The following is a 27,359-nucleotide window of genomic DNA, read 5'->3' as shown; positions in this document are numbered from 1 at the left end:
CCACCACTGTGAAAGTCAGTTTTTACATCTCTTGGGCTCTATGCACGTGTTTCTGGTTTCCCTCCATGTGATGAGTGTGTCCGGGAGCGTGTGAGACCACTGCCCGGGATCTTCGTGTGCTGCCGACCTCGTGTGTCCCCAGGACTTCTGAGCCTTGGGATCAGGCCTCCAGCCAGCAGTGGAAAAGGCTGCAGGAAGGTAAGGACGGGGTGAGGTTTTCAGGGGAGCATCGGGGCACCGAGTCCTTCCAGCAGGGAAGAGCAGGGTGTGCAGAAAGCATGGAGCAGGGGGCCGCCACACAGGGACACTTCCAACCCCTTCCCGGGGCACTTCCAGCCTCTCCTTCCCGCGGCATTTCCTGCTCCTCCAGTGGCACTTCCAGCTCCCCCTTCCCGGGGCATTTCCCGCTCCTTCCCGGGGCACTTCCAGCTCCCCCTTCCCTGGCCATTTCCCGCTCCCCCTTCCCGGGCACCCGACAACTCAAACCCGCGGCGGGGCAGGAGAGGGCGCCCCCTGCAGGCCGCCCCCCACCCACGTGTACCCCTCCCCGCGCAGCCCAACCCTCCGCCCAGCGCGTTCATCTCGCGACCAATAGAGGAGCGAGGGGCGGGGCTCGGTGCGTGTCCGCGCCAATGAGCGCTCGGCGCCGCGGGGAGGGGCGTGGCCGGGCGCCCACCACGCCGCGGCTGTCGGCGGCGCTGATTACTTTTTCCGAGGGCGGGCAGGGCTCAGTCCGGCCCGGGCTCCCGCCGCCGCCGCCTCCGCTCCGTTCCGCGCTGGGCCCCGCCGCTGCCGTAAAATGTTTGACGGCTGCCTCCTCCTGCCTCTCGTGTTTCCCTGCCTGCTGCTTTGGGGATTGGACGCCGGCACAGGTAGCGCTTCCCTCCCCCGGCTCCCCGCGCCGGCATCCCCTTCCCCCGGTGGCGCTGACAGCCCTCGCCGCGGGCAGTCGCGGGTCCGGCGGGGCGAGCGGTGGGCTCCGGCCCCGGGCGGCAGCGTGCCGGGCGCAGGACCGCAGGGCATGCACCGGATCCCCTGCGTGGCCGCGGTCCCGGTCTGCAGGATTAATTGCTCCAGGCTTTTGTATTTTCTTTGCCTGCCCTCTCGCTGCTGCTGCTGCTGCTGTAACGTTTCATGTGGAAAGCTGCTGACTGTCCTTGGCTGCGGCTTCGGCTTGCTCTGCTTTTCCCCTTCTCCCTGCAGATTTTTATTGGGGTTGGTGAAATGCGATGCTTGTGTCTGAGCTATATATTTTCTTTAATGATACAAGTAGCTTTAGCATTTGCTTTATTCCTCTCTTCCCTGCACTTTCCGTCCCTCATATACGTGTGTCTCTGTGTATATACACAGAGAGAGAAATAAATCCCTTTCCTCCGCTGGCTCCATTGTCTCTGCAGCCTGTTCACAGTTTCCAGTGCATGAGTATCTGCGCTGAAATCCGAGCGCAGGGCTGTCCTCGCCCCGGCAGGACGGGGCGTCCCCGCGGGAAGGGGGTGGGAGGGGGCCGGCGGGGCGCAGAGCTCCCGGCCGCCCCGTCGGGCCGCGGGACCGGTCCGCGGGGGTGCGAGCGCCTGAGCCTCTCTCCTTCTCGCCTGCAGCTGGCGGAGCGGAGCTGGAAGTGGTGATCCCGGAGCGAGTGGCGCTGGAGAAGATCCACCTGCTGCCGCCCGCCGTGCGAAGGGATCGCGGCGGCCCCCGGCGCCGGCGGGCGCTATCGCGGCAGCGAGCGGCGGCGGAGGCCCTGCTGCTCCGCCTGCCCGCCGCCGGCGCCGACCTCTACCTGCATCTCCGCCGCGACCTGCGCTTCCTCTCCCGGGGCTTCGTGGTGGAGCAGCGGCGCGGGGAGGCGCGAAGGGCGCCCGGCCCCCGGCGGCCCCCGGAGGAGCGGCTCTGCTTCTACACGGGACACGTGCTGAACCGCAGCGACTCCTTCGCCTCCCTCAGCACCTGCGCCGGGCTGGTACTGCCACCCCGACCCGCCTCCCCTCAGCGCGGGCCGCCGCTCCGACCGCCCCTCCGCCTTCCCCGCGCGGCTTTTCCTGTCAGCCCCGGCCCCGGGAGCTGCCCGACCCCCGCCTCGCTCCCAGCCCGGCGGAGGCGGGAAGCGGCCCTTGGGCCGTGCCCGTGCCTCACCTCAGCGCGGGGCACCTCCTGCCCACTGTCTTGCCTGTCCCTTCGCCGCCCCGGGCCCTGGCGAGCGTGTCCGCTGTCCCCCGTGTGAAGACTTTCCTGTCAGCCCCGGTCCCTGCTCTGGGAGCTGCCCCAGCCGTCCGGCCCTGGGGAAGCAGCAGTGGACCTGTGCCCATACCTCCATTGTCCTGGAGTCCCCTCACCTCCCCGGGCTCTGGCAAGCAACATGGCCGCTGTCCCACTGTGGGTTTTCTCTCTGTCACAGCTCTCTGCTGCAGGAGCTGCCATAGCTTCAGCCATGTCTGAGGGACTTCAGCCACAGCGTGTTGGCTGTGGCGGGCAGCAGGGCCTGAGGACACTGTTAGAGGAGTGTCCTGGCTGAGGGACTCTCTATGCCCTTGCCATCCTGAGGGTGGTGGCCAGGCCCTGCTGTGGACATTTAGTGGCCTGCCTGCCCAGCTCACTCCTCCTCCCCTTTCCCCTCAACTCGTGCAGTCGGTGTTGGCGTGTCAGGGTGTTTTGGGGGAGCTGTGGTGTGGGGACACCTGGTGTGGTTGGAGGAACCATCCTGCTCAGGGTTGCTTTTCCCGCCTTGGGTGTTTGGATTTCTGTACCTGAGGTTGTAGCATTTCCAGGTGGCTTTTCAGGGCCTGGGTTCTCTTCTGAGCATTCTGATACGAAGAGGTGATTCTGTGTGGGACACCCTTTCTGTTTCTCAGCTGCTTAAGACAATGGCTAGTTTGTAATTATTAATGACAACTTGAAAGTACTTTATAAAAATTATTGGGGTGTTAAGCAGAGACTCGCAGTACACGTTCCTTGGATGTGTGCTTGACATCTCCGTGCAGACCTGTTGATGGAGATTTAGTCTTAAACCTTGCAGTAAGCAGCACTTCATGTGCTCTGCCTTTGGGGCTCGGGCCTTCCTTCCTGAACCGTTTGAGGGCGCTGGGCCTCAGTTTAAAAAAAAATAATGAAAAAAGGCTCTGAGATGCTGAGTATTTGAGTGGCACTGTAAATTGAGCTGTATACCATGGAGGGCTTTCTCAGAGTTTAAAACTGATATCTCCAGTTCAAGCTTTAAATCACTCAGGGCTGTATGCTTTTGTCACTGGGCACGTTTTGTTAATCCTGTTCATGAAGTGCTGGGGTTCCAAAGCTACCTACTCAAGCAGAGATGAAAAGCACAAACAGGCGCAGAAGGAACCTTTTTAAAAGGAGGAATGTAGTTGTAGGCACAGCATTAACTGTCTGAGATCAGGGAATGGAGGAGGGGGAGAGAAAAAGATTGGCGATATTCCCAGCAGAGAAGTTGGAAAAGAAACAAGACTAGTTAGTCTTGGTTCATATTTGCACACTAATGAACAATGATATTGCAGTATCTTAGTGTTGTATGTATTCTAAGCAAGGACTGAACTGATAGGACTGAGCTAGGTGAGCTCGGGATCAGAAAGTGGTCGGTGTGAACTCTGCTAGTTTGTGGTACCTCTTGGGGACCAAAGCCCAGTACATTCACATGTGTAAGTGGGAGTGTTGGTAAAGCTCTGCTTGCCGTGCTGCCTGCAGATCTGGTCCTGGAAGTGCTGAGAGTGGTGTGTGCAGAGGTGTGGAGAGAGGTGTTTCTGCGTGTTGGGATGCTCCTTTCCTGTGAGAGGAATCTGTCCATTTACTCTTCTTTCACATAATCACCAGGAGTGGGAAAGGGTTCAAACCAGACTGATATGTAGAGTGAGTGAAAGTTTTGAACACTCTTGTGAACTGAAGACTAAAGAACAGAAAACTCGAGCATTCTTAGAATGAACCTAAACTTAAGATAAGCCTCATCAACTTTTGAAGCAGTTTGGTTAAATTGATCCATATCACTATGTAAACCTCCTTATTCTAGCTAAATGGACCTTTTGGCTTCTTAAATCTTTTCTTAAATATGAAATACTGGATTTTTAGCTTGCAGGGTTTATACAGCTTTTTGCAGTGGCCGTGATAAATCAGCATATCTGTAGTGGAAGATACACAATTTAGTGGAAGATGTTTTCTGGGATCAGAGGAATTAAAAGTTTGTCTCAACTTATCTAGCAAGTCTTGAATCTTCCATGAGTGGAACTGAGGTTGGGTGACTTTAGAGTCCAAATATTTTTCCTCCTGGTCTGGCAATTTGAAATACTAAGACCCATCACTACAGTGGGTTTAGATTTTTCGCATTGTTTCCTTAAGCCCTATTTGTAGCAGAAGGAGTAACAGCAGCAGCACAGCTTTGCAGGTGGGAATACGGACACAGTCTACACGCTGGGCTAGAAGAAAGACCTTGGTAGTGGAAACTCTGCAGCATGTTTATTCTGGCATTTGTCTCCTGAGCAGTGCTAGTGCTGTAGTGGGAGATTTCCTGTAAACTCCAGTGTGGGAGTACTTGTTGGACTCCAACTGGATGACCAGGACATCTCATTCAAAAAAGCTGGTTGCAAAAAAGTAAGAGTAGGTAGTAATGCTATATCCTGATCTCCAGCTGGCTCAGACTTGGTTGTGATCATATTCCTCAACCGTGCCATAAATCACACAAAAAGTGCTATAAAATGATCAGTGCAAGCAGAGCTCTAATGAAAACAACCCCCCTGACACAGTGGCTTGAAAACTGAGCGACAACCAGGCTGAGCAACTCCTTCCTGGTAATAGTGTCTGGTTCCCAGTGTGGCATCTGAAGGTTATGTTTTGTTTCTTTCTGCTGTTAGCATACTACATACTGGTTGTAGTTTCCCACTACAGCTCGTGATTGCACTGAGAAGGGTGGCTGTACTCTTGTAGCTACGTTAGGCCACAGGACGTTTAGGGCTGTGTGTGAGGATACTCCAACCCCTCCATTCCCTCTTGATGACCTGGGAGATGCAGCGCAGACAAGAGGTACTGTGTCCCTGGAAAGCAGTTCAGCTTGGCAGGACTGTGTTCTGTCTGGGGAATGCAGTTGTGTAAACACTTGGATTCTGACCACACCGCAGGACTGAACTGTCCTTTCCTGGTGCTGAGGAGACGCAGGCAGGAGGAAAGCTCTGCAACTCGTCTGGACACTAGGAGACAGTAGGCAGTACGGGAAAGTGCCTCTCATTTGGAAAGCTGCAGCTTTGTAAGTGTGTGTTACCCTGAGTTGAGTTGTGTAGTGGGACTAAGGTCTCTTCTAAGTCTGAGGTCAGTTCTTAGATGATGGTTTAAGGCTCCCTCCAGGAAAGAACTAGTTTGCTTGACACAGCTCAAAGCTATTCCTCCATTGCTTTCAGGTGCAAGTTCACTGTTACGTTTTGACTGCTGCTGTCTGCTTCTTGCCCTTATCTTCTCCAGCAAAGTCTGGCAGAGCAGTGTTACCTTCTGTAGAGGTTTTTTTGGTGGAGAGCAGAGTAGAGGAGCTCCTTTCAGCAGTATGTATTTGTGTATTATTGCGACAAGTCCTAACAGGGCCCTGTGTCCTTCAGGGCGACTTCTTCCCCAGTTGTACATTGCAGAATGCTGCCTCAAGCTGTCTGCAAAATGTGGGATTCTCAAAGACTTTGTTTGATATATATTTTTTTTTACCTTTTTTTTTTTAATATATATACTAGAGTCACTCTCACATGCTGAAGAGCTGGACTGCTATGCAGTCTGGTGGAATGCAACATGGGTACCTTATAGGAAAGGCTACACCAGTTGTTTCTTGTACCTACATTTTTGAAACAGTTGCAGGTTTAAGAGGGTCATGGGTTCATGTTAAAATAAGCATTAGCTTTTGACTAAGAAATGAACTTGAAAACACTTGTCTATTAGGAAAATGATCTGTAAGCTGAAAATGAGCAGTTACAGGTTTAACTCCAAGTAACTTCTCTCTTTCACTTTGAAATCTGGAATCCCAGACTTTAGGTTCAGGATTTTCTTTAGTTAAAGTGGATTGTCCTTCTCAAGTGAAAGAAGAGAAGAGGTTGTGGCTCCCTCCTGTTCAGGCTCATTCATATACCTTTTTGCACCATCTGTTAATCTTTGAATTCAGTGAGACTGCGTCATGCAAATGGATGATGTACATGACAGAGGCTCATGGGATGAGAACAGCGATGTTCTCATCATGGGATGGAATAACTGAAGCTGCACCATAAGATGGGAAACAAACATCTTGCAATATTGTCTCACAGAATCTGTGCAGGGAAGAATAGGGTTGCTTTTCTTCCAAGCTTCCTCTGCATTTACCTTTGTTAAACCTCTTGCAACTCCCAGTGTACAAATCTTCCAGCTTAAAATATTTCTGAACAGTGGCTTTTCATTCTGGTGTGTCCCCTTCACTTCCACAAACTTTGAGAGGGTGTAGATGTAGACAAGCTTTGGCAGGTGTGGGCAGTGAGAGATGATAGAGGTTCCACCTGGTCATTGTGTTAGCTGGATGTTTCCTTTTTTCAGGGAGGGCAGAAATGCTTTAAGTTTGGTGGCAGCAATATGGGGAAATGGTGATTATTATAGTGTTGAGACAGTTTGGGTGTTAAGGTTAAAGGCCAGAAATGTATTTCCTAGCTAGCTGGGAAATTCTTCCTTTGCTATTGCCCATGTTGCTGCTCACCAGTGATGTTTTGGGACCAGATACAAACAGTGGTTGGATGCACAGCTGCTTCTGGGGTCTCTGAGCTCCCACTGATTTCTAGGTGGGTCTAAGTGCCTGTATGGGAATCAGATGTCTCTGTGGTTTTGGATCCAATATGCATGTCCACTCAGGGCAAAGAGAACTGAGTAGGTTAGATTGCAGCCTCCAGGGAATGAGCAATAACTCAAAGGACTCCTAGTGAGACGGTAAACCTGCACTGTCGGGAGAAGGAGGAAGAAGAATAGGGAAGAGGCTGCAGTCTGCTGGTTTTAAGTCTGCCTCTGGTTATCAAGGGGAGAGTAAGTGATAATGATGGGTACATTCAAAGAGCGCTTCCCCTGATGGTTCATGCTGTTTCTCAGGTACTTCATATTAGCGCAGTCACTTTGGAGGTGTTTACCTTCCTTTATTGACCGTGGAGGCAGATGATGTGTGGTTTAGAGCAGATGTCTGAAGCTTGGTGAGCTCAATCCCTGTCCAGCGGTACTGAGTGTTTTCTGTGTGCAATGGGGCGGTGCTGCCCTTCAGGTGACTGCAAGAGCCTCTGCTGTTTTGGGAAGCAGTGCAGGCATGCTAGGATTATGAGATGATACGATTTCCCCTGAGGAAACCCTCAGTTCTGCAGAACTCTCTTGTCTGGGAAAGGAGCTAGCTGTCTGGCATTCATCCATAGCTGGTCCATGAGCTGAAAAGTTAAACCTCTTAAAATTACTGTGCTGGGTTTCTTTGTGTTGGGTTTTTCTTTCCCCTTCCACAGTGGACAAAAGGGAGAGAATGTTATGGTTTCCTTGTTTAGCAGAGTCAGAGGCTGGGATAGAGATATTCCTGGGTATGATCTGCTCTCACAACTGAGTGTGCACCTGAAATGATGCTGGAGCAGCAGGACCTAATTTAAAGCTCTTGTTTTACATTTGCTTGCATTTCACTTATAAATAATAATGAACTTAAAGCTGAAGCAGGGTTAATAAGGACAGGAGTAAAAGCCACATGAAGTTTATTAAACAGTATTTATGTTGGGTTTTGTTCTGAACTTTAAATATTAACTTCCTTTTAACTTTGAGGAAATGGTTAAACTAAGATTTACAGTGTAACAGTTGAAAAATTGAGAAGGGGATGGAATTTGTCAGATGTTTAAAACTTCTCTTTTCAGCGTGTCCGTACGTATGTAACTAATGAACACTTAGGAGCAAAAGAAAAATCTGTTAAAGATTCAGCATTTCACAGATCTCCTTCAAAGACTTTGTGAAAATATAAAAGGCTGGAAAAACAGTGTAACTGTTGGAGAGTATTAACGTGTGGGAAGGTCCAGAACCACGTGCAGACAACATTGGAGATTTGGATTCCTGTCCTGAGTTAGCCCTCGAGCTGTTGTAGCTCCACCAGTACTACCAGGGGACAGAGTCAGAATAGCAGAGCCAGTGAAGCAGGATGCTGTGATTACAAATGCTATTGGAGTGTCAGTACTAATAGTCCCATTGCTACTGTTGTCTTTTCAGTGACAGGGTGTGAGGACCTTCCTCCTTTCCCTGCTGCCCTTTAGCCTGGGGAAGCTCCAGTGGCAAGGAAGATAATGTGTAGAATAGCAAACTATTGGTGGTGCAAGAGTAGATTAGAGAGTGAGTACATTGCTCCAGTGACCAATGTTTATAACTGTGGATACGAGCATGTGAGAATACTGTGGTGGTTGGGAGAAGAGAGCAATGTTGAGTTGACTCCTAAATGAAGGATATTTCATATTCTTAATATGAAAGCTATTGCCACTGTTATGCACAGCAGTGAGTGTGGCTGTAGTGGGAAGTGTGGGTTGTTGTTTATTTTAATCAACTTGTCAGTTTGGGTGCCTGAAATCATTCCAGCCTTTCCTGTTAGCTGAGCTGTGTGATCCTGTGGTCCTGTCACATTAACTGTAACACCCAGGTTAGGCTAATAACGCAGATGACAAACATCTACACTCTTCCTGATGGCTCCTGTGTCTCAGGTGCTTTGGGATGGTGGGACTGGGCAGCAGCTGCTTTCCCAGACACAAATGCTGGGGTCTGGCACAGTGGCAGGTCCTGTTTGTACTGGCTCTCACAGTGAAAGAAGGACAAGGGGGAGTAACTGAGCTTTTGATATGCATATCCCCAGGCAAACGTGAATTGGCAGATGCAAAGCATTTTATTTAATTGGAATGATTTCCAGAGATGTGGGGAAAATAGCTCTGACAGTTACATGGTCTTCTGTTTTGCTTCTTTATCTTTAAAATCCAGCTTTCTACTGCACCCTGAACATCACACAGATGAGAGAAGAAAAGCGTGGAGTACTTGCCTAGTGCTGATGTCTGATATCTCATGCTGAGATTAGCACAGTGTAGTATTTGGTAGATGGAGGATTTGAGGGAGGCAACATGAGGAATCCATTTCTTATGGAAAAAGCAAAATAATGACCAGAGTTTTCAAGTTATCACATCCAAAAGATCTCATCTGGGCCAACAGGTTTGAGGACACTTTAGAACCCAACTGGCAAGTTGGGGGAAAATTTTAACTCCCTAGGAGTACTTTATACACTCAATCCTGCAAATCCTTCCTGCTTGAAACTCTACTTGGCTTGTCAGATTAAACTTGAGATTGCTTCTTAACCTATTCCATGGTGAAGACGCATGGCTCTTTCCCTCCATAGGTTTCACAATTCCAAAGCAAATGTGAAACATAAGTCTTTTCCAATGGTTTAAATTATTTTCACACTTGATGCCAGAAAGTTGGGATAATGTTGGGTGGTGATGAAACCGACTACTTCTTACATATTTTTGGCACCAACAAAAATGGTTGGCAGTCTTTCAGGAGCTCTGGTGTGGCTTTTAGTACCATGGCACCAGATTTACAGCCCTTCTTCTGAATAATTAAAACCTATATTAAAAAAGGGGGCTGGGGCTACCTCCCAGATGGAAGATTGGAACAAGGATGGGAAGTTGTGAAGAGCATCGTAAAGAAGGCTGGAAGAATAAGTCACTAGAGCTTTTGCTGTCTCTGAAACAAGTCTGACAAAGCACAACTTGTAATTGAAATGAAGAGGCAGCCCTTTTGGAAACTCCAGGACAGAGTGGGTCATGTAAACAGGTACACATAATGTAGGGCCAAGAAATAATGTCAATTTTTCTTCCTAAATGGGGACCCTTCTGGGAGGTGTCAAGGCATTTTATACTGAGTCAGTGACCTTGCCCCAAGGGCAAGGTCTCTTTTGAAAGACCTCAAAAGAGGTGTCTCTTGTCTCTTTTGAGGCAGGGGACTAATTGTTACTGCAGTGCTTTGCAGCCATGGCAAATAGAGACACTGATTTATCTAATTTTTTTTTTTTTCCCCAAGTGTGCTTTTGAAATCAGTGACCCTTTCTGAGAGACCCTGGTTTGCCCTGAATGCTGTTCAGTTAGTATGGCTGTCAAAGGAGGGGAGCTCTCGTTTCTGTTAGCAGAAATTCCTCTTGCTGGAAATACTAGGCTAAAGGGATTTCCTGGGTGTACGTGAGGACTGAATTTGGCAGGAAGGTGTGGAAATGTACAATATACAGTATGTATGTAATGTATATTATAAATCATATTAGTACAGTCAGCTGTTGAATATATAGTATTTGCATGTACGTGCAGAGCATTTATTTGGATGGTTGCCTGGCTGGCACAGAATGCAAAAAAGAAAGTCTAGTGTCTCTGTGTATGTGTAGGATGGGCCTTATAGGCGTGTGACTTAGCAGGACCCCTTTGTGAGCTCCTTTACCTGAAAGGTGTGCCATAGGCATGATCTGAAGCCTCCTGACAGGCCAGATGAGGCCTTCTGTTGCTAGTAGGACAAGTTGGATCAGAGCTGGAAAGTTCTTTCAGGGGGGTATATGGTGAAAAGCTGTATTTAGAGGCTTTTAATTGCAATACAAATAACTGTTGGATTAGTACAATGAAGAGTAGGAAATCCTTGCTTTCTCCAATGTGCTGTGACCTCCGAGTTGATTACTAAACTTGGAGGCTTTGTTAAGTTCTAAGGTGATATCTTTGCTTTCACTCTCTTTTCATGCCAGAAAAGGAGTGGAAAAGGCATAAAAGAACCTTGAAAACTCTGGGTTGCAAGCAGAGGAGGGCTCTCCTGGGGCAGAAGCTGCCTTCCAAAGATGTTCTTGCCAGCCCTAGTGTAAGGTCTGGACTTGGTGCAAGAAAGGCAGGGGTTCAGTGCTCTGACCTCTAGGCTATGGAGTCTACTGTTATTTGGAGAGGGTCTTTGCCTTCCTTGTGTTACTTATTCCAGGGATGGTGGAAAATCTAGTAACTGGGAAGGTACAACAGTCCATTCGCAGCTTGATCTTTGAAACCCAACCCGTGGCTCTCAGGGACAGCAGTACTTACTGTGTGGCCCCTATTGTAGTTGCTAAGAGGCATTTGGTCCCCATAAAAAAAAGTGTGGGTGTCTCTGCAAGTTATACTTACAACATCAGTTCACTTGGTGTTGTCAGCAAGAGCGATACACATAGACGGTCTCCTGTTTGCAGGCAATTTCAGCTCTTTGCTCTACTAAGATAGTAAATGCTGTTTAATAACAATGCAGTTCTAACTGGCAATTAGAACGGTGATTATGGAAGGATTTCTGTTCCTGTGATTTAGGTGTCCTCATGTAAGCCAAAGACATACATGTTTATGCTTTCAGCTAGCTGCTGTAGCTGGAGGGAGAGGAAGAAGGGAGAGGAAAGGTGTTGACAAGAACCACCTACCTTTTCTTTGTACAGTTACAGTGCATGATGATGTTTCTAAATAGTGCTCAGTGATATAAAAATAAATATAAGAGCAGATGAAGTTCTTTAGTCTGTATTACACAGACTGAACATGATGATAATCCCTTTTCTTCGCACTGTTAATTATGATTGCGGTGGAATTGTCTGGGTTCAGACTGGGTTGATAGACAAGGTTAGGATACCAAAATGTCTGATGGGAGTTTTTTTTGTTCTCCTTTGTGGACAGGTTGGCTATATCCAGATTGGATCAGAGCACATGTTAATACAACCAGTGAATACATCAGAGACCTCATTTAGTGGAAAAGAACACTTCATCAGGCGCAGAAGATCCACAAAATCAAGTCATCCCACGAAGCCACGCATCCCTGATGAGCACTGCAAGGTTGTAGCAGGTGAGCTTAAAGTGGCTCAAGAGATCAGCCATGAAGTATGCATTATATTTTTAACTGTTGTTCTGCTAGATATATCTATGTTTAGTAATTCAAGTGTTCGGGCAGCTCAAGTTAGTGAAAAATGAAATGTGTTAATGAATCCTTCTGCTACATCACAGATATAAAAGTTATTAGGACATATGCTCTAACGATCTATTTGTGAGAAGACAAACTTTATGATGTTAAGAGTTAACTTCTATGGTAGATAGAAGTTAACTTCTGCTCAGGAAGCTATTTTGCAATGGTTTTAGCAAAGGCCCAAAATTTGGAATTTAAGTCAGTGGTGAGAGGTGTGTCACCTTTCCAGTAGAGTTGTGCCAAGCAGGCAGGGATAGAATGGTGATCCTTGGTTTTGGAATGCAGAAGTGTTACTTCAGATACTTTCATACAATTGAACCAGAATTATTATCTATGGAGTGCAACTCCAGGGATACAGCTCATTAGAAGATGAAAAGATGTCTGGAGAGGGGAAGACATGCATAGCTTCTTTTGTAAAACAATCTACTATTTACTTTCTCACATGCCATCATTTTGACCTCTGTTTAGCAGAGCATGCCACCCATTATAGAGTATATCAGGGTGTGTAGTCAACTGGGCAGACTTTGTATTATTACTTTTTAAAATCATTTTTGTATTGGTTTATCTGCATTTGAAACTGCCAGATGTAATTGGGCAAGGTAATTTTTTAATGAGGAACTTAATTTTGCTTTTTCTTTCTGGTATATTACTCATCAAACTTATGCTCTAGCTCTCATGCTTCAGGCCCTTTTGTTTCTTTGAGTGGCAACTTTTAAATTGTTTGATACAAGGATTTGTGAGATAAATTAAACTTTTTTTTTCCCCCTTTACCTTTTGTTAGAAGGAATGGGTTTATAGCAAAGAAGCTTTTAAGGTCTTTAGCTTTCCTTGGAATCTGCGAGCCCAGGTTTGAGGTCTGAGAGTCCAAAATGTGGTAGCAACTCCTATAGGTATCCCTAGGGTAAATTTAATCTAGTTAGATTGAATATTGAAGGAGCTACAGCTGTGGCAGCAGGGAGGGTGTGTGAGTTAGGTGGTGGGGTGCTGTATAGCTTTTGTGTGCCATCCGGTTACGCTGGGTGGGGAAACAGTAGCAGCTGAAGTGCAGATGTACCTTGTGTGTGTGCAGCTGTTCTGGACTAAGCAACCACCTCTCAAGCAATTTCCAGTGCTTTTCTGCTTAAATAATTTACAAACATGAGGTATATTATTTCAGGGAGGTTTCTGTGATATAACAAAGGTTGGGAGATGAACCAGCTTCCTGAGAAATGGCAATGATTTAGAATTTAATTGTGTGCCTGGCAGTTAAGTGTAGGCATTCTCTAATGCTCTGGATTCAGTTTCCAGTGGCATGCTCTCACACCTTGCCTGTGTTAGGATCCTGGGCTTAAATCTCATGGGTCTCCACTGGTATGTGAGGTGCTGCTGGCATGTTCCAGGTTGTCAGTCTTCCATTGTGACCCAGTGTGGCAATGCTTTAATTTAAAAGTTATAATTGTGGATCTGATTTTTAAGCTCTAGAGTCTCCAATGGAACGGGAGACCAATAGTAAGGAGATCCAGTTGTTTGGTGATAGTCCTCCTGTCCATATTTTTCCCCTGTCTTTCTCCTTCCTTCAGTCAAGGCACCACAGAAGGTCAGTAGCTTTACTATCTTTTCACACTTCAAAGAGCCTGTGAGCTGCTGCAAACCTTGCTGGTGTTCTAGCACCTGAAACCCTAAAAAAATGCAACTGTCTTGCACCCTTTTCATGTTGGGGTATCTTTTTGTTTGTTTGGAGTTAATAGTAAACCAGCTGTTGACATGATTATTTCCTATATTTTTTCCAGAGAAAATGTCTATACTCTATGTATCTTATCCTGTCTTCTCACATGTTTAAAGCCAAACGGTCAGATTGTCAGCTAGTATAAAATGGTCTAATTTCTGGCTTCTTTGGAGCAATTTAGTTTTATCCCTTATGGAAATTTGTCTGGGTGAGTTGCATAGGAGATACTTTTAATGAGCTCTGCCAAATCTCTTCTTTAGGTTTCAGTGTGCCTGTATATTCCATTCCTTTTAATCCTTTCGTGCCCCATTACACCACAAATATTCCAGCTTCTGCCTTCTGCTGGAAGGCCTGCATACTAAATGGGGGCAGAAGGTCAAGGCTTCTATGCTGTCTTCTAGTGGGCTGCCAAAGGGATGAAGAGGGAAGCAGGACTAGTGGGTTTAATGGCTACAAGAGTAAGACCCACTGGTATGAGAGCAGTTGAGTGGTCAGGAACAAGTAATGTAAAGGGGCATGGCAGCAGTTGGAGGCCCAAAAGGCTTCCTATTGGGAACAGCAGTGGAAGCAGAGAGCTGAAGGAACTGGCTGGCATAGGCAGCCCTGAACTTAAAGTTTGCCTCAATCTCTTAGGTTTTGTATCTCTTGGGTTTTGTAGTGAACCAAGCCTATGTACCAACAGAGATGACCTGTGCTTGTTCATAAGGTTGCCACCTAGCTGGCACTGCTTCATGGTAAACCCTGTAATGAGGACCTTTAATTTCTGTTGTGTGGAGTTGAGCTCTTAGTAGTCAGTTCAGCAGGTTTATCGTTCTCATGGGTTCAGAGTAAGCCAATCTTCTTTTAGGTTCTCTCAAGTATGCAGTCTTGGCTCTGCTTAGAGTTACAGATCCCCTTTGTCTCTTTTTAGAGGAAACACCAGAATTCAGCACCACTCTTCCTAGCCAAGTACTGTAGGTGCTGCAGCCCCGAGTTCATAGAAAATGAATTAAAATCTCTTGCGCTGTAAACTAAGACAGCCATTGAGTTAAAAGATGAACTGAATCAAAATCAGTCCAGGCAATCTGCCTCATCCTTTTGCCACTGAACTTTTTGACCTTCTGTCTAGGGGCAGGGTGCTGCCTGTCCTTGGCAGAACTGAATTTCCCAGAGAAAAGGCACTAAAAGAAAGGGAAATTTGGGAGACACTGGGTAATTACGTGGGATCACAAATGGAAAGAGGAGGTGAGTGAATACCAACGTATCAGAACTGTAAAAATAAGACCCTAAAATGGGACACTAGAAAAAACCCAACTTGTTTCCAGCAGCACTTAGTGCTTCCTGAAGGGTTCTGAGAACCCACTACATGCTGCTCTCCTCTGCAGTGTCTAAAAGGGAATGTGAAAAAACCTCACAGTTGCTGGGATCCTCCATGCAAGCTTCGTCCCCCTTAGGCTGGCCCAGAGGTGATCGACAGGCAGGTCCTGAGCTTGGGGGGACCTCATGGCATGTGCTAGCCAGGCCCTTGGTCTGACACGGTCTGATTACACTGAACGCTGTGTGTCACAAAATTAATTACTTATCTGTTAGATTTCTAATCCACAGACACACAGAGGAGGTAGAATTCCCGGTTTTCCAAGCAGAGTTGTTGAAGTTGTTCACAGTAGTTGGGCTAAGAGCTCACATCCCCACACGTATGCTCACATCCTACCAGGATTCGTATCCCTCGGGTGCTGGTTCTTTGCGCTGACCGCAGGCTGGCTGTGCTAAAGGGGAGCCAAGCACCCGCTAGCTGCACAGCCAGGCGTGCTGCTTGCTCCTACAAACAGCCACCGCTTCAAGTAGCCCTGTCGTAAAATAATGAAATCGCTCATGGGCTTTGCCACTTAAAGGCAGACTCCTGAATGTTCCCCATTGTTGCGGGAAAGAAGTGTAAGTCAGGGCTGTTAATAGGCTTAGCACGTTAACGACCTAATTGACTCCTGTCTGGTTTGGATTAACTTCTGTGCACAAGGAGTTTAGAAACAAAAAATGTAATCCTCTTTGACACACAAAAGGTCCGTTCCTAATGAAATTGTGTGGAAATGATGATCTAGGGGCATGCTTCCAGAGTTTCTCCTGGGAAAAGGTCTCTTTACCATGGCACTCACCGACATCAGCAGAATAAAGGACTGATCAGATTTGTACTAGGGGTTGCTTTTCATTGGCTTGTAATTTGGCTCACCCAGGCTAAAACCTGGCAGGGAAGAATGGAGGTTGTAAATACTTAGGAAATATTCACATGCTAGACATTTTAGACACACATCCTGTATTGTGGAACAATATAGACAGAAAAATACATGTTGTGTAAATACAGTATAAACTGGGTGGTTTTCAAAGACACAGAATTGCTGCACTTGGGCATATTCCAGTGCTTTGTTATTCTTGTATTTTCTGAACATACAAAAACCCCCTTTAAAGGTGTTTTCTTCTTAAAATTTTGTAATTCATTGGTACCTGACGTGTCCTGGGATTATTTGGGATTCAAATAAAATACAAAGCTTCAGGTGCTGATATTCTAATGTCAGTTATTGATCATGTCATAAGAATTCAGAGGAATAAATTACTCGGTGGCAAATTTCTATTTCCAGTGTCGGTCCTGTGATGTGTGATCGTAAGAGATTGTAAAAAAAGATGCATGGTGATGACTTGTATATTTGTAGGGGGAGGAGGAAAGCATTTTAAGAAACCAAAATTATTTTAGTCAGGATGTGTCATGTGTCTGTGCTACTGAGGGGATAGAGAGCACAGCTTTCCAAGAGCATTCCTCCTGTGTTCTGCCCAGAAGTGTGCTTCTCCTCACAGGCCCCAGCCATTGGAGAGGAAAACCCAGCTGATCAGTTCCTTGGGGCTAGGTAATGCTAGCACTCTGCTTTGATAAGTGGTTACTAAAATCTCTGAAACATATCCTTTGGTCTAAGTGGTGTAACATGTCCTACAGCACTCAAAATTATTTTTAGAGCTGAAGGAGAACTTTGTGGGAGCCAAATTTCTCCTGGAATAATCTGTGTAAGAGGATTAATCTGGCTGTAGTCAGGAATGGGAAAGTACTTATGGTCTTGCATGATGGGATCCTTGACATGAGAATCTGAAAATGCCTGCTAATGGGTTAAAAAAAAATCCCAAGTCTGTGGATTCAAAGCTGATGCTTTAATTCCTTTTTTGAAATTCTGAAGTGCCCCAGCAGCAAAGGACAGATCCCATCACCACAGGCCAGGTGCTATTGTTAGTCATATGATATGTGTGTACGTATTATTTTTATCACCTGTCATCCAGCAGGAGAAAGAGTTCAAGTCACAATACACATTTCTGCTCAGGCATGAACGTGAGCCCCTCTGAGGCAAACAGAAAACCTATTAAAAGGTTTCCAGGTGCATATTCTGTGAGGGGGAAGGAGGGGAAGGTTGGGTTTCACTTGCTCTGAAGCATGGCGTCATTAGGAACATGGGAAATAGCTTCACACCGGTGATGTGAAACGCTTTTTAGGTTCTCATCTCTAGATGCTGCACTGCATCTGGGTTACAAACCTGCTACCCCACACTGTTCTGATTTTAAAGAACAAATTTGGTGACTTCTTGTAAAAGGTCCTGGACTAGTCTTTCTGGAGAAAGAATAGGGTTACAGGGAGTTTTGTTTGTAAGTTTTAATACATTTAAGTAAGGATTTATTTGCAGGTGAGCCAAGTGGGGAGAGAAAGATGTCTCTCAATGCATCATATGTGATTTTTGCAGTGCCCACAGGTTTGGCCTAGATCTCCATGAACAGACTTCTCCATTTATTTGTGGGGACAAGAGGTAGCTGCAGGGCTAACCTGTTTGGCAGTATCTTTGACTTCCACCAGTCTCTGACCCCATAGGAAGAGAGGAAATGGGCAGACCAGAGAGGACTGTGGAGAAGCTGTACCATCTCTTTTATTAACCTCCTGTTGCTAAGACTGTGAGTGGAAAACACCTGAGATAAGGATTCTTTCTTTGCCTTGTCTCTCTGTGACCTTGTAATATATACAATAAAGCTGTTGTCATGTGACAATATTCACCACACCCTGAGCTGCAGAAAATGGATTATTAGTTCTGTTAAACTATTGTTATTCTGTGATGGCAAACTAATTTGCTGAGTTCTGGTCACATATTTTGCATGTTTCCTATGCTGTCAAAGTCTATGGATGGGAAAAATGTCTCAGGTTTTCTTGGTGAGAGAAAATACCTTTGTTAAGGACAGAATCAAACCATGCTATGAAAGCATAGGAATCTCCTCTAACCATGTCATAAAACTTTCTGTTTCTTTGGGGAAAGTTAGTTCTGTTATAACTTTACCAATGGTCTCAAATGATGTATTAAAGTCCCCTTACATAGAAAGGATTTGATATAAAATACAGTCCAGGAGCATGAGAGAGAGCAGCTTGTCTTTGGAGGGAAGGTTGTTATTTCATGTTTATGATATAGACCTCATAAATTACTCTTAAATGTGGGTTTGTTTTAAACCCTTTTGTCAGTTTAAATGAAGCAGTTTTCATTTACTCCAAATGTGCTGCATGGAGAGAAGCATATAGTGAAAAAATGGGAAGATCAGCATTTTCCTTCGCCAAATAACAATGTGTTGCCCTTCTGTATGGTTACTTCTCAACCTGTTTTAACAATTGATCAAAGCTGGTAATAATTTAAATAAGTGCTAGCATGCAGGTATCAAATGTAGGGAATGGTTTCCCTGAACAGGTATAAATCCTAAACACATGTTACTGCTACGTTGCATTTCCCCATCTTTAATCATTGTCTCTTAGCTGTGTTTTCTCTGCAGGTTTGACTTGGCCTGAAATAGCAGTTGTTATGGCCAAAAACCATGTGCACTAAAAATAGAGAGATGTAATGCAACCTGTATTAGTCCATATTAGGAAGCATCTGTTGAAGAATTAAAGCAAAGATTTCAACAATGGGCTATGCAGAAGATGTAATGTGATTAAGTGTTTGCAAGAATAGAAGTATTCCCTGTATCAGAAATTCAGTACTTTACCCATGGGAGTATGTCTCACTTGTGTGGATAAATCCCTTGGTTTCTCTAGGTCCCTGGTCTTCCAAAGGGGGAGCCTGGATTTTCCCTGTGAGTGTGTGATTGTTTCCTTATGGCTGATAAACAGCAGCCTTTTGGAGCAGTCTGCCATTCAGAAGTGTCCTTTTCCATCACATGTGGCAAGTGAAGTTTTATTGCTGGTCTGGTCTGGATGAAGCCCTCAGCATGAGGGCAGCATGGATAATGTGGAGCAGGAGGGACTCCAGTTTCTTCTTCCTTGACTGTCAAGGTGCAGAAGAGACCAAAAAAGAGGACATATGCATACTTGTAGTGTATGGATTTCCTCCCCTTCCAGAGCAGCTGCATGCTGCAGAGCTGTACCACTCCTTCACTTGGTTCCTAATAAAACACAGTGTTAGTTTCCACTGGAACTTAATGAAATCTAAACTGGCAGGTGGTAATGACCTTGGTTGTCTGGTGTACACTGTCCTTGCCTCAGGATGTTCATGGGTATTCCAGTGGTCATTCTGGCTAGAAAGGCAGACACATGGCTCCAAGAAGGCAAAGGAACATCAACTTTTAGCTGCCTTTGTTTTTTTCTGTATTGTTTTAAATCATAGCTCAGGTTTAGAGCCAGGAGTTGGGATCTGGGATGCTCTTGGCCTCAACTCTTAATGTTGTTTGACCTTTTACCTTTAGCAGATCCCTTGGGATCTTTCTTATAAAGCTACTGAGTGTTGGGCACCTACATGACTGTGTGGCCAAGATGGGAGCAGTTTGGGGTAGGTTTTGCCTCTGTTCAAATATTCTAAGCTTCTTTTGATGTAGTTTGTAATTATGACTGATCACTCATAAATGTCCCAGACTATGGACCCAAGACAGAAGATTGGAGGTCATTTAGACTACAACCTCAAACAGTTTCTTTATTTGCAAGTAAGGGCTACTTACTCTCAATTAGCATGGGTACCAAGAGCCTTTGGATCTAAAGGTTGCTCTCTAAACTGCCAGTTTCTTTCTTGGCCAATCTTTCCCTGGGTAGTTTGATATGTTTGTGTATAGTAAGGATTAAAAATAACTTTTACACTAATTTTACTTAGCTTTGACCTGCTGTGCCAATACTGTTATGGGAGAGGAACATGTATTCTTTACTGGCTTTTGCAAATCACCAGAGGGAAATTGCCCGGCTTTCACGGAGGTCTGTGCGACCTCTCAAGGTATAGGTGTACTGGTGAGGTCACACTATAGGTGAGGAGCCCTTGGTTTGGTGAGTCCCTGAGCTCTTCCAACCTCAGCAGAAGCAGTTGGAATTCAGCTGCCAAAGCCCAGGATGGATTGGTAAGGCTGGCAGTTGTAAAAACATTCTTTGCAAACTAAGCATGTTCGCTAAAGACTCGTTAAAATAAAATAAACCTGAAGGCCAATGATGCCATTTCTCACAGTGTAACTGCAGCCAAGCTTTTTGCAGTCTCTGAAGCCCTGAAGTGGATTAGGGCTGTGCTCTGTGATTGGTCTCAGATCTGCTGAGTTGAGGTGATCAAAACCGAGGAGTCTGAGCTCAGTCTATATGTACCTCGGTCCTTATCACTTGGACTTAATTATCTTTGCGTTAAAGGGTCTTCTCCCATGGCCACAAGCAAGCTGAGATCTTTGTCTGTCACGAAGGAGATCAATTCAGCTTCAGAGAATTTACAGCTGATAACATAGCAGGATGAGAAACTGAGGCGTGTGGCTAAGAAGGAATGGCAGAGCAGGTATTGCCATTCCCACTTTAACAGTCTTACCATCAAGCCATGTTCTCCATGCCTGCTTTCTGTGGCATTAAATTGTCTTCTCTGACAGCCTTACATGAGAAAGTCCTTGTTTCTATCTGGACGGAAATCCTACAAAGAAGGTCTCCTTTGAAAGGAGATGAGTGCCTGTGATTCAGGAGGTGGCAATCTGAAATTACGCTGACAAATTGAACCAGAGGGCAGCTGCAGATCATAGTGCTTGTCCTGTGCTGTCTTACAAGCCTGACGGTAAAGACAGAGTCTTGATGCATTATGTTGATGACTATGTTTTGCAGAAAAAACATAGCTGTTGTCCAAGCCACAGACTAACTTGGATAACAGTCCCTCTAATAAAATCTCTATGGCGTTTTGAGATGCAGCACAGAGTTCATGACTTCTGCCTCAAATTCTGGTTTTCTGCTGTGCCAGAAGAATAGTCATGAACTTGTGATTTGGTATGAAAGTGGCTGTGTTTAAAATAAATCCCCCAAAACACTCCCCCTCCTCCAAAAAAAAAACCCAGCAAACCCTGAAACATTCTGTGTTGTAATTTTTCCTGCCAGCTTTGTCTACCATTCTAGTCAGAAAGAAATTGGGGCGCATAACCACGTTGTAGGACAGGGCATTGTAAATGAGAGGGCAGCTCTGTAATCAGCTGTAACTTGAAAGAGCAACCATTTTTAATCCCAATCTTCAGACTACCCACTGGCATCTGCTAGTGATGGTAAATCTGAATTCCCAATGGAGATGTAGAAGACCAACACACAGGGACAACTTTGTGTTGTGTTGTGACAGAGGTGAAGGGAACACTGTGTTCCCATGGCTGGAAATGGATCAGGGAGTGCTGGCTGTGGCAGCAACTCAAATAGTGTCTCTTCTTCTTAATTTCCATCTTCAGTCCTTGCTTGTGTCTACTCTGAGTTGGATGCCACTGGAAAGGTGTGAAGGAAGCAACTGTGTGAAGCACACTGGAAAGGTGTGAAGGAAGCAACTGTGTGAAGCAAGGTCCCTGGAGCTGAAGTGTTGAAATGTGGGGTGGTTTTCTTACTTTTCCTTCAGGAGATCAGTGTCTTGAAAAGAACCTCTTTGTTGTTGTATGGATGAAAACTGAAGCTGCAAGGTAACGAATGCACAGAGCTCTGGATGTGAAGCAGGAGGCAGTGAAAGAAAGTTCCTGGTGGCATCTATGAATTTTGAACTGGCCCCCTTTATGTGCCTGTGGTGATCTCACAGTTCTGAGCCATCCTGGGATGTGTGGTTGCTCTTTTAGCTCAAGCTGTGTTAGGAGATGTCCTTTGGTGGGATGACGTGTGCAACAAATGTTTTGTCATCCTGGAAGTCTCAGATCTCTGAGCCCATTTGAATTTGTCTTACTTCTAACCATGAGCAACTGTGATCACCAGGCCAAGCAAACAAGGTTGCTGACTTGAACGGGTTTTGTGAGCATCCACCAAGGTGATGCTGTGCAGCCAGTCTTTTGAAGAAGCTGTTCAATAAACAGTTTGGAAGTAGCTCTGCTGTCAGATCCAGAAAGAGAAGATTGATTTAACTGTAGCATGTTTCTCCTGATGTGTTTTTAAATAATAAACACTCTTTTCTGTGTTTTAACTCACTACCCCTTGATCTTAATTCAAGCTAAGAAGGAAGCCTGCCTGTATTCTGTTTAGGTTTTGCTTTTACTCTGGTCTTGGGAATGTAAATGCTGCTGCTAACTACCACTTTCTGTGTCACTTCCTTCCTGGGCTACACCTTACACCTCGCCTTCTTGATCTGAAATGAAATCAAGTCATTATGCTAGATAGAAAAGTTCTTTGAAATTAGTGCAGTGTTAAAATGAAATAGCAATGCCCAAGAGATCTAGATGCAGTGTAATGACCTCCCAAACACAAGCTTGACTGTCTTTTGAGAGGTGTTTGTATCCTACTACTGGTGGGTACCAGAGAAGCTTTGGGGCATCCCGTCTCTCTGATAATCCAGCAAATTTGCCCTTCCCCTGATTGACATATGGTTTTAGGTTGACTAGTAAGAACTTCCTTTTTTAATGTTTATGTTTGGTTTGGTTTGGTTTGCATACAGGATCTCCTTTTACTCTCTGCTTTGCTTTGGAGAGGTGATGATTTTTACTCCTAAGTGAAGCTAATAAAAGCCACCTAATGTGAGTACCAGTCAAAGATTCTCTAGAAACTCCTGAGGAATAGGGGGAACTAATGCCAGCTCTCTGCCCTGCTTGCACACTCTATCCTTTTGTTAATGCTGCTGAAGTAACAGCATAAAGGAAAACAGAGCTAGCCCTCCATGTGAAGGTGTCTAGAGATGTTATAAAAGGGTCACGGGTGGAGAGAAGTTAGCAGAGCACTTCCTGAGGAAGAACTGGAGAGGATTTTTAAGGCAGCAATAGAAAAGAGCTAGGGAGAAATCTGGCCTTGCAGAAAGGACTCTGCAATTTTACTTTTATTTGTGGCTTTTGTTGAACTGCATCCAGAAACTTTCAGTAGGTTTAACTAGAATGAGGTAGCTAAAATTACAAAGGGAAAGATTAGGCAGAAAAAAGTGGGAGGCTACAGGAGAAGAGGTTGCTTTTCAGATGAGTCTGGGAAATACTGTTGGAAGGGAGGTAGGAGGAGCAGGAAAGGACTTTGCAGTTACAGCAAGAATGTGCCAAAACCCAGACAGTGCTAGACAAGGCTTTTGGTGTGTAATAGGAAAAGGTCATTTGGGGCGGTTGCTTTGGAATTGTACATCTGTTAGGTTGCCATAAAAAGCACTGAGCATAAGGAGTTTTCTACTGAGGCTTCAGGGGAGCTCTGTTGTGCTTCTGCTCACAGTAGGGACTATGGGGTTTTTTTACCATTCTGGGGAATATTGCAAAGACTGTTGGACTGCAGAATGTGATATGATAATGTTGCCTTGCAGGTGACTAGCCAAAGAATGGTAAGAGCCTGTAAATAAAAGCCAGCTAATGAGTTTGGACAATGTTACATCCATTTTATACTGAGGATCTAGGAATGTACATCTCTTTTCCCATTGCCAGAATTTTGTGGAAATTTTGGTTGGTTAGACTGTGTAACACACTGTCAAGTTGACTGGGAAAAGAGTAATGTCCCTTGTGCCTCGTCACCCACAGCATATATGTGCTGTGTTGCAGATTGACCATTTCAGCTCGTATTTCACCTGAAATTGTCTGACCTCTTAAGCGGGGAACACCTGACTCCTAAAATAGTGTGCAGTTTGGTTATGTATGCTCCCCACAATGTAAACTCCTCTGACAGGCTCCTGCCCATGTTTTATGGCCTCTTATGCCTTCACACTAACACTTAACATCTGCACCACAAAATTCGTAACATCAGTTTGTTCAAATAAAGAATCCACCGAGCATTTAATCCTTGTTTTAATGGCTGATGTTTATTTTAGTTTGGGGTTTCATGTACTAATGGAGAGATTCTCTGCCCATAGTCCATAAATCATGTGGGGCAGGAATGAGCCTTCTCTGTGCTGGCTTGTTTCTGAAATGAGGCTCTAGAGATGGGGGTTTTTTGATACCTCCATAAAGTTGACTCACCTCAGGTATTAGTTGCAGATGCGTTTAATGAGAGTTTTTACAATTGGTTTTGGATCTTTTTCTCCTCTTCATCAAATGTCTGCAGTATGGGATGTGTGTGTTTTGTTCTGCTTGTGATGGTTCATCCATGCAAATGATAGTTGTGTTTTCTCCATGGGCTTGATTATGCTGGAAAATTGTTTGCATGTGTGGTAGGCAGGAAGATGCACATGGAGACCACTCTGAAAGTAGCCCTCTGCAAGGACCAAAAAGACTGAAAGAATAAAGAAAAGTTACTCAGCAGAGGAGCTGTAACTTAAAAAGGGAAAGGAAAAAAAGAAAGGATCTATACACACACACTTAGTCTTCTGTTCAAGTAGTTTATGTTGATTTGCTTTACCTCTCATGTAGCGTATCATTGGTGACCACCTGAGCTCTTCGTATGCTCCCTTGAGGCCATTACGTGTCGCCTGTTTTAAGTGTGCAGTAAGCTTATGCTTAGAGAATGTGAGGGAGAGGATGAGAGTGCAAGTCCAGATTCTCTAAGTTAGGTCACTTTGGCCATGTTTCTAGGCAAGCCTGTGGGGTGGTAGTTTTCCTAACACAACCTCTAATCCCCACCACCCAGTGGAAAGCAGCCAATCCACACCTTCAAGTGAAACTCATGGAGGAATGGGGGCCAGAGGCTTGGTGTGAACCAAGACTACCCAGCAATTTGCCAGGAGTCCCTTTATGCTGCTCTCCAGAAATCACACCTTTCAGAGTTTTGTGCAGCTGCCTTCTGCAGAGAGGTGCTGAGTCGAACCGGCAACAGCCGTGCCAATTCCATCTGCCTGTGGAGGAGTAACCACACTGGGCAATCCAATGGCAAATGACCATGGCATGACCTGCTCTTCCCAGAGTGCAAGGTACAGTCTAGGATACTGGGTTCCTCCTCTGGCTCAAGTAGCTGCTTTTCCACCAAAGAGATGATTTTTGAAGTGAAAACCCAGATTACTTTGAATTTATTTTCTTCCACTTAAGCCTTTTTACACAGTTCATTCAGTGCCAGGTCCGGATGTATTTGAGCTAGGTCTTGCCCTCCCCCCCCGTAAAAGCAGCTTCTCTGTAGGAAGAAGATTTATACCAGCTGAAAACTTTTAATTTATTAGGGAATTACCAAAATATGAATTTGAGAGGGAAGTGCTGTTACTTTCAGGAAGGTTCTGATAGCTAGCAGCAAGAAGCAAAAGGTCAATGTTCTTAATGGAACAATTTGCCTTTTCTTCATTTTTCTCTGTGTTCTCCCCTGTTATTTGAATGATAAGGCATGGCTATGCAGAGGGAGGGATGGGTGGATGAATGGCATGAAATGAACAAACAAGCATGGGAGCTGTTTCACAGTTTGGTGAAATTGTCTCCGTTTCATAGGTGGCAAATTGAAGGTGCATTCATCTTTCCTTCCTTCTGGTATAGTCTCTCCATTGTATTTTATTGCCTTAGAAACACAGAGATCCCTTGTTCTGTGGCAGCTTTTTCATCATTGCACACTTTTCTCTAGCTGTCTTGCAGGCCATGTGAAAACAAGCCTTGAAATTTGATTATATTCATCTTTGCTGCTGGCATGTACCTTCCATTATTTACGAGCACCCCAAGTTTTCATTTTTTGCTTCTCCATGGCCTGCTGTCTGCCTTTTTAGACCTGGGGGGATATTTCCAAACTCTTCTTAAAGAGACTCAAATCAAATTTCATAGTTGTTTTCCCAGTTTAAAATATGTACCAAGTGTTGACAGCTGATGCCTTGGGCAGAAATGCATGTGCAGAGCTATACTGGATGTCTGCTAGACAGCTCAGAATAAGGATATGGGATGGACACGTGCAAATGTGCATACTGACAAGACAGAAAATACATGAATGAGCAGAAGGTAGGGAGTCCATTTCAGGTGGGCTTTGCAAGGGGCTTACAGCAGATGGAGTTTATCACCCTGAATACTAGAGGGTCAGTCAAGAAAAACTGGTGATCTGGATTTCCAACCTGGTAAAGAAGGGAAATTCAAGCTGACTTATGTAAGGGTGCTGGTAAAGAGGCTGTAGAAAAAAACATGATAGGTGAATGACAACTCAATTCTGCCTGCTGCAGAATGGTGTTTTGCTAAGAGAGTGTCTTAGTTAAATCTACAGAAAATTAAAATGGGATTCTCTTCTCTCTGAAGCAGCATGAGTAGTGTGACAGATGATGTATGTGTCTGATCATCCATTATGGCCTATCTCGTTTCACTTTTGCATGGAATATTGTGTTTATGCTGCTTCAGGACCTAATGTGTGTTCTGCTCCCTTCTGCATCAAAAGAAATCAGCATTAATACAAGTGTCAATATCGTATCCACAGTATATTGCATGCTGAGCAGTCAGCAGATGTGATTTCAGTGAATCTTGGCAGCTTGTTTCTTACTGCAAAATAAACTCATTTTAATGACTTTAATCTACTTGTCTTTCATTTTACCATTGAAAATGTGAATACATTTTTTGTGACTGCAGTAAAGTGAGTAGATTCAATTTCAGATCTGAGCTTAAGTTTTCCTTTGTTCATGCCTCAACTGCTTTGCACATCTGCCTTTGAGCTGTGAAACACATTTCACCTTACAGTTTAGAAGAGGACAGATTACTAATACATTAGTCCTTAGTTTGGAGGAAGGGAGGTTTAACTTCTGTGCTTTAATTTTTGTGTTAACAGTAACTGACCACTGCTTCACTTTGTAGTCCTTAGATGGGTCTTTTTCACAGTTTCTTGTAACTTAAGTTTGTTAAAGATCAGCTGGTCTAGGGAGTCCCCTGCTTTTGGTACACGTACCACAATAAAGAGGCATGTGAGCTCTGCACGTAGGTGGCTGGTGAGTGCAGCTGCTGGTGCTGGTGCTCATGCCAATAGCAATAAATGAGCAAAGAAAGCCTGAGAAGGTCTTATCTAGCCTGACCTTCTGCACTTCTGGGTTTCATCCAGAGACTTCTGCAGTTGGCCAGTAGTGCATGTTCCAAAACAATCTGAGTGTACGTTATCCCAAAGCACAGTCTCCCATCTTAAAGTTTCCTTCAGCAGATTCTTCTTTAATTAGCACTTGTTCCATTACAGAGGAATATTCTACTCTTCACAAACAGGAATTCCAATTTCTGAGATTTTTGTGAAAGCATCATTTCTTGTTGGTTTGAATTACAGCTAATCTTTTGCTGTTCTGGACCGCTCTTCTCCCATCCTCTTTCCTATTTGCACGTGATCGGTTGCTCTCTTACAAATCTACATACAGAGGTACAGATGTACTTGCAATGGAACCTCTTGGTTGCTTCTTTTAATCAGCAAAGGACACTTTAATTAAAGGTTATT

The 27,359-nt window shown here is 45.0% G+C and overlaps 1 protein-coding gene across 1 annotated transcript in view; it reads left to right on the top strand.

Moving 5' to 3' along the window:
• Positions 1-799: 799 nt before the first annotated feature.
• The window catches only part of ADAMTS17 (ADAM metallopeptidase with thrombospondin type 1 motif 17), a gene marked incomplete at both ends in the record, with an annotated part of 181,627 nt that continues 155,067 nt past the window's right edge, over positions 800-27,359 (top strand). Inside the window, 3 exons of the mRNA XM_084268070.1 lie at positions 800-872; positions 1,599-1,960; positions 11,685-11,850. Coding sequence (XP_084124196.1) covers positions 800-872; positions 1,599-1,960; positions 11,685-11,850 — 601 coding nt within the window. The remainder of the gene's footprint in view (positions 873-1,598; positions 1,961-11,684; positions 11,851-27,359) is intronic.

The sequence above is a fragment of the Gallinula chloropus genome (genome assembly GCF_964237585.1).
Source record: "Gallinula chloropus genome assembly, chromosome: 9".
Taxonomy (NCBI): Eukaryota; Metazoa; Chordata; class Aves; order Gruiformes; family Rallidae; genus Gallinula; species Gallinula chloropus.
This window is presented reverse-complemented; position numbering and strand designations above follow the sequence as displayed.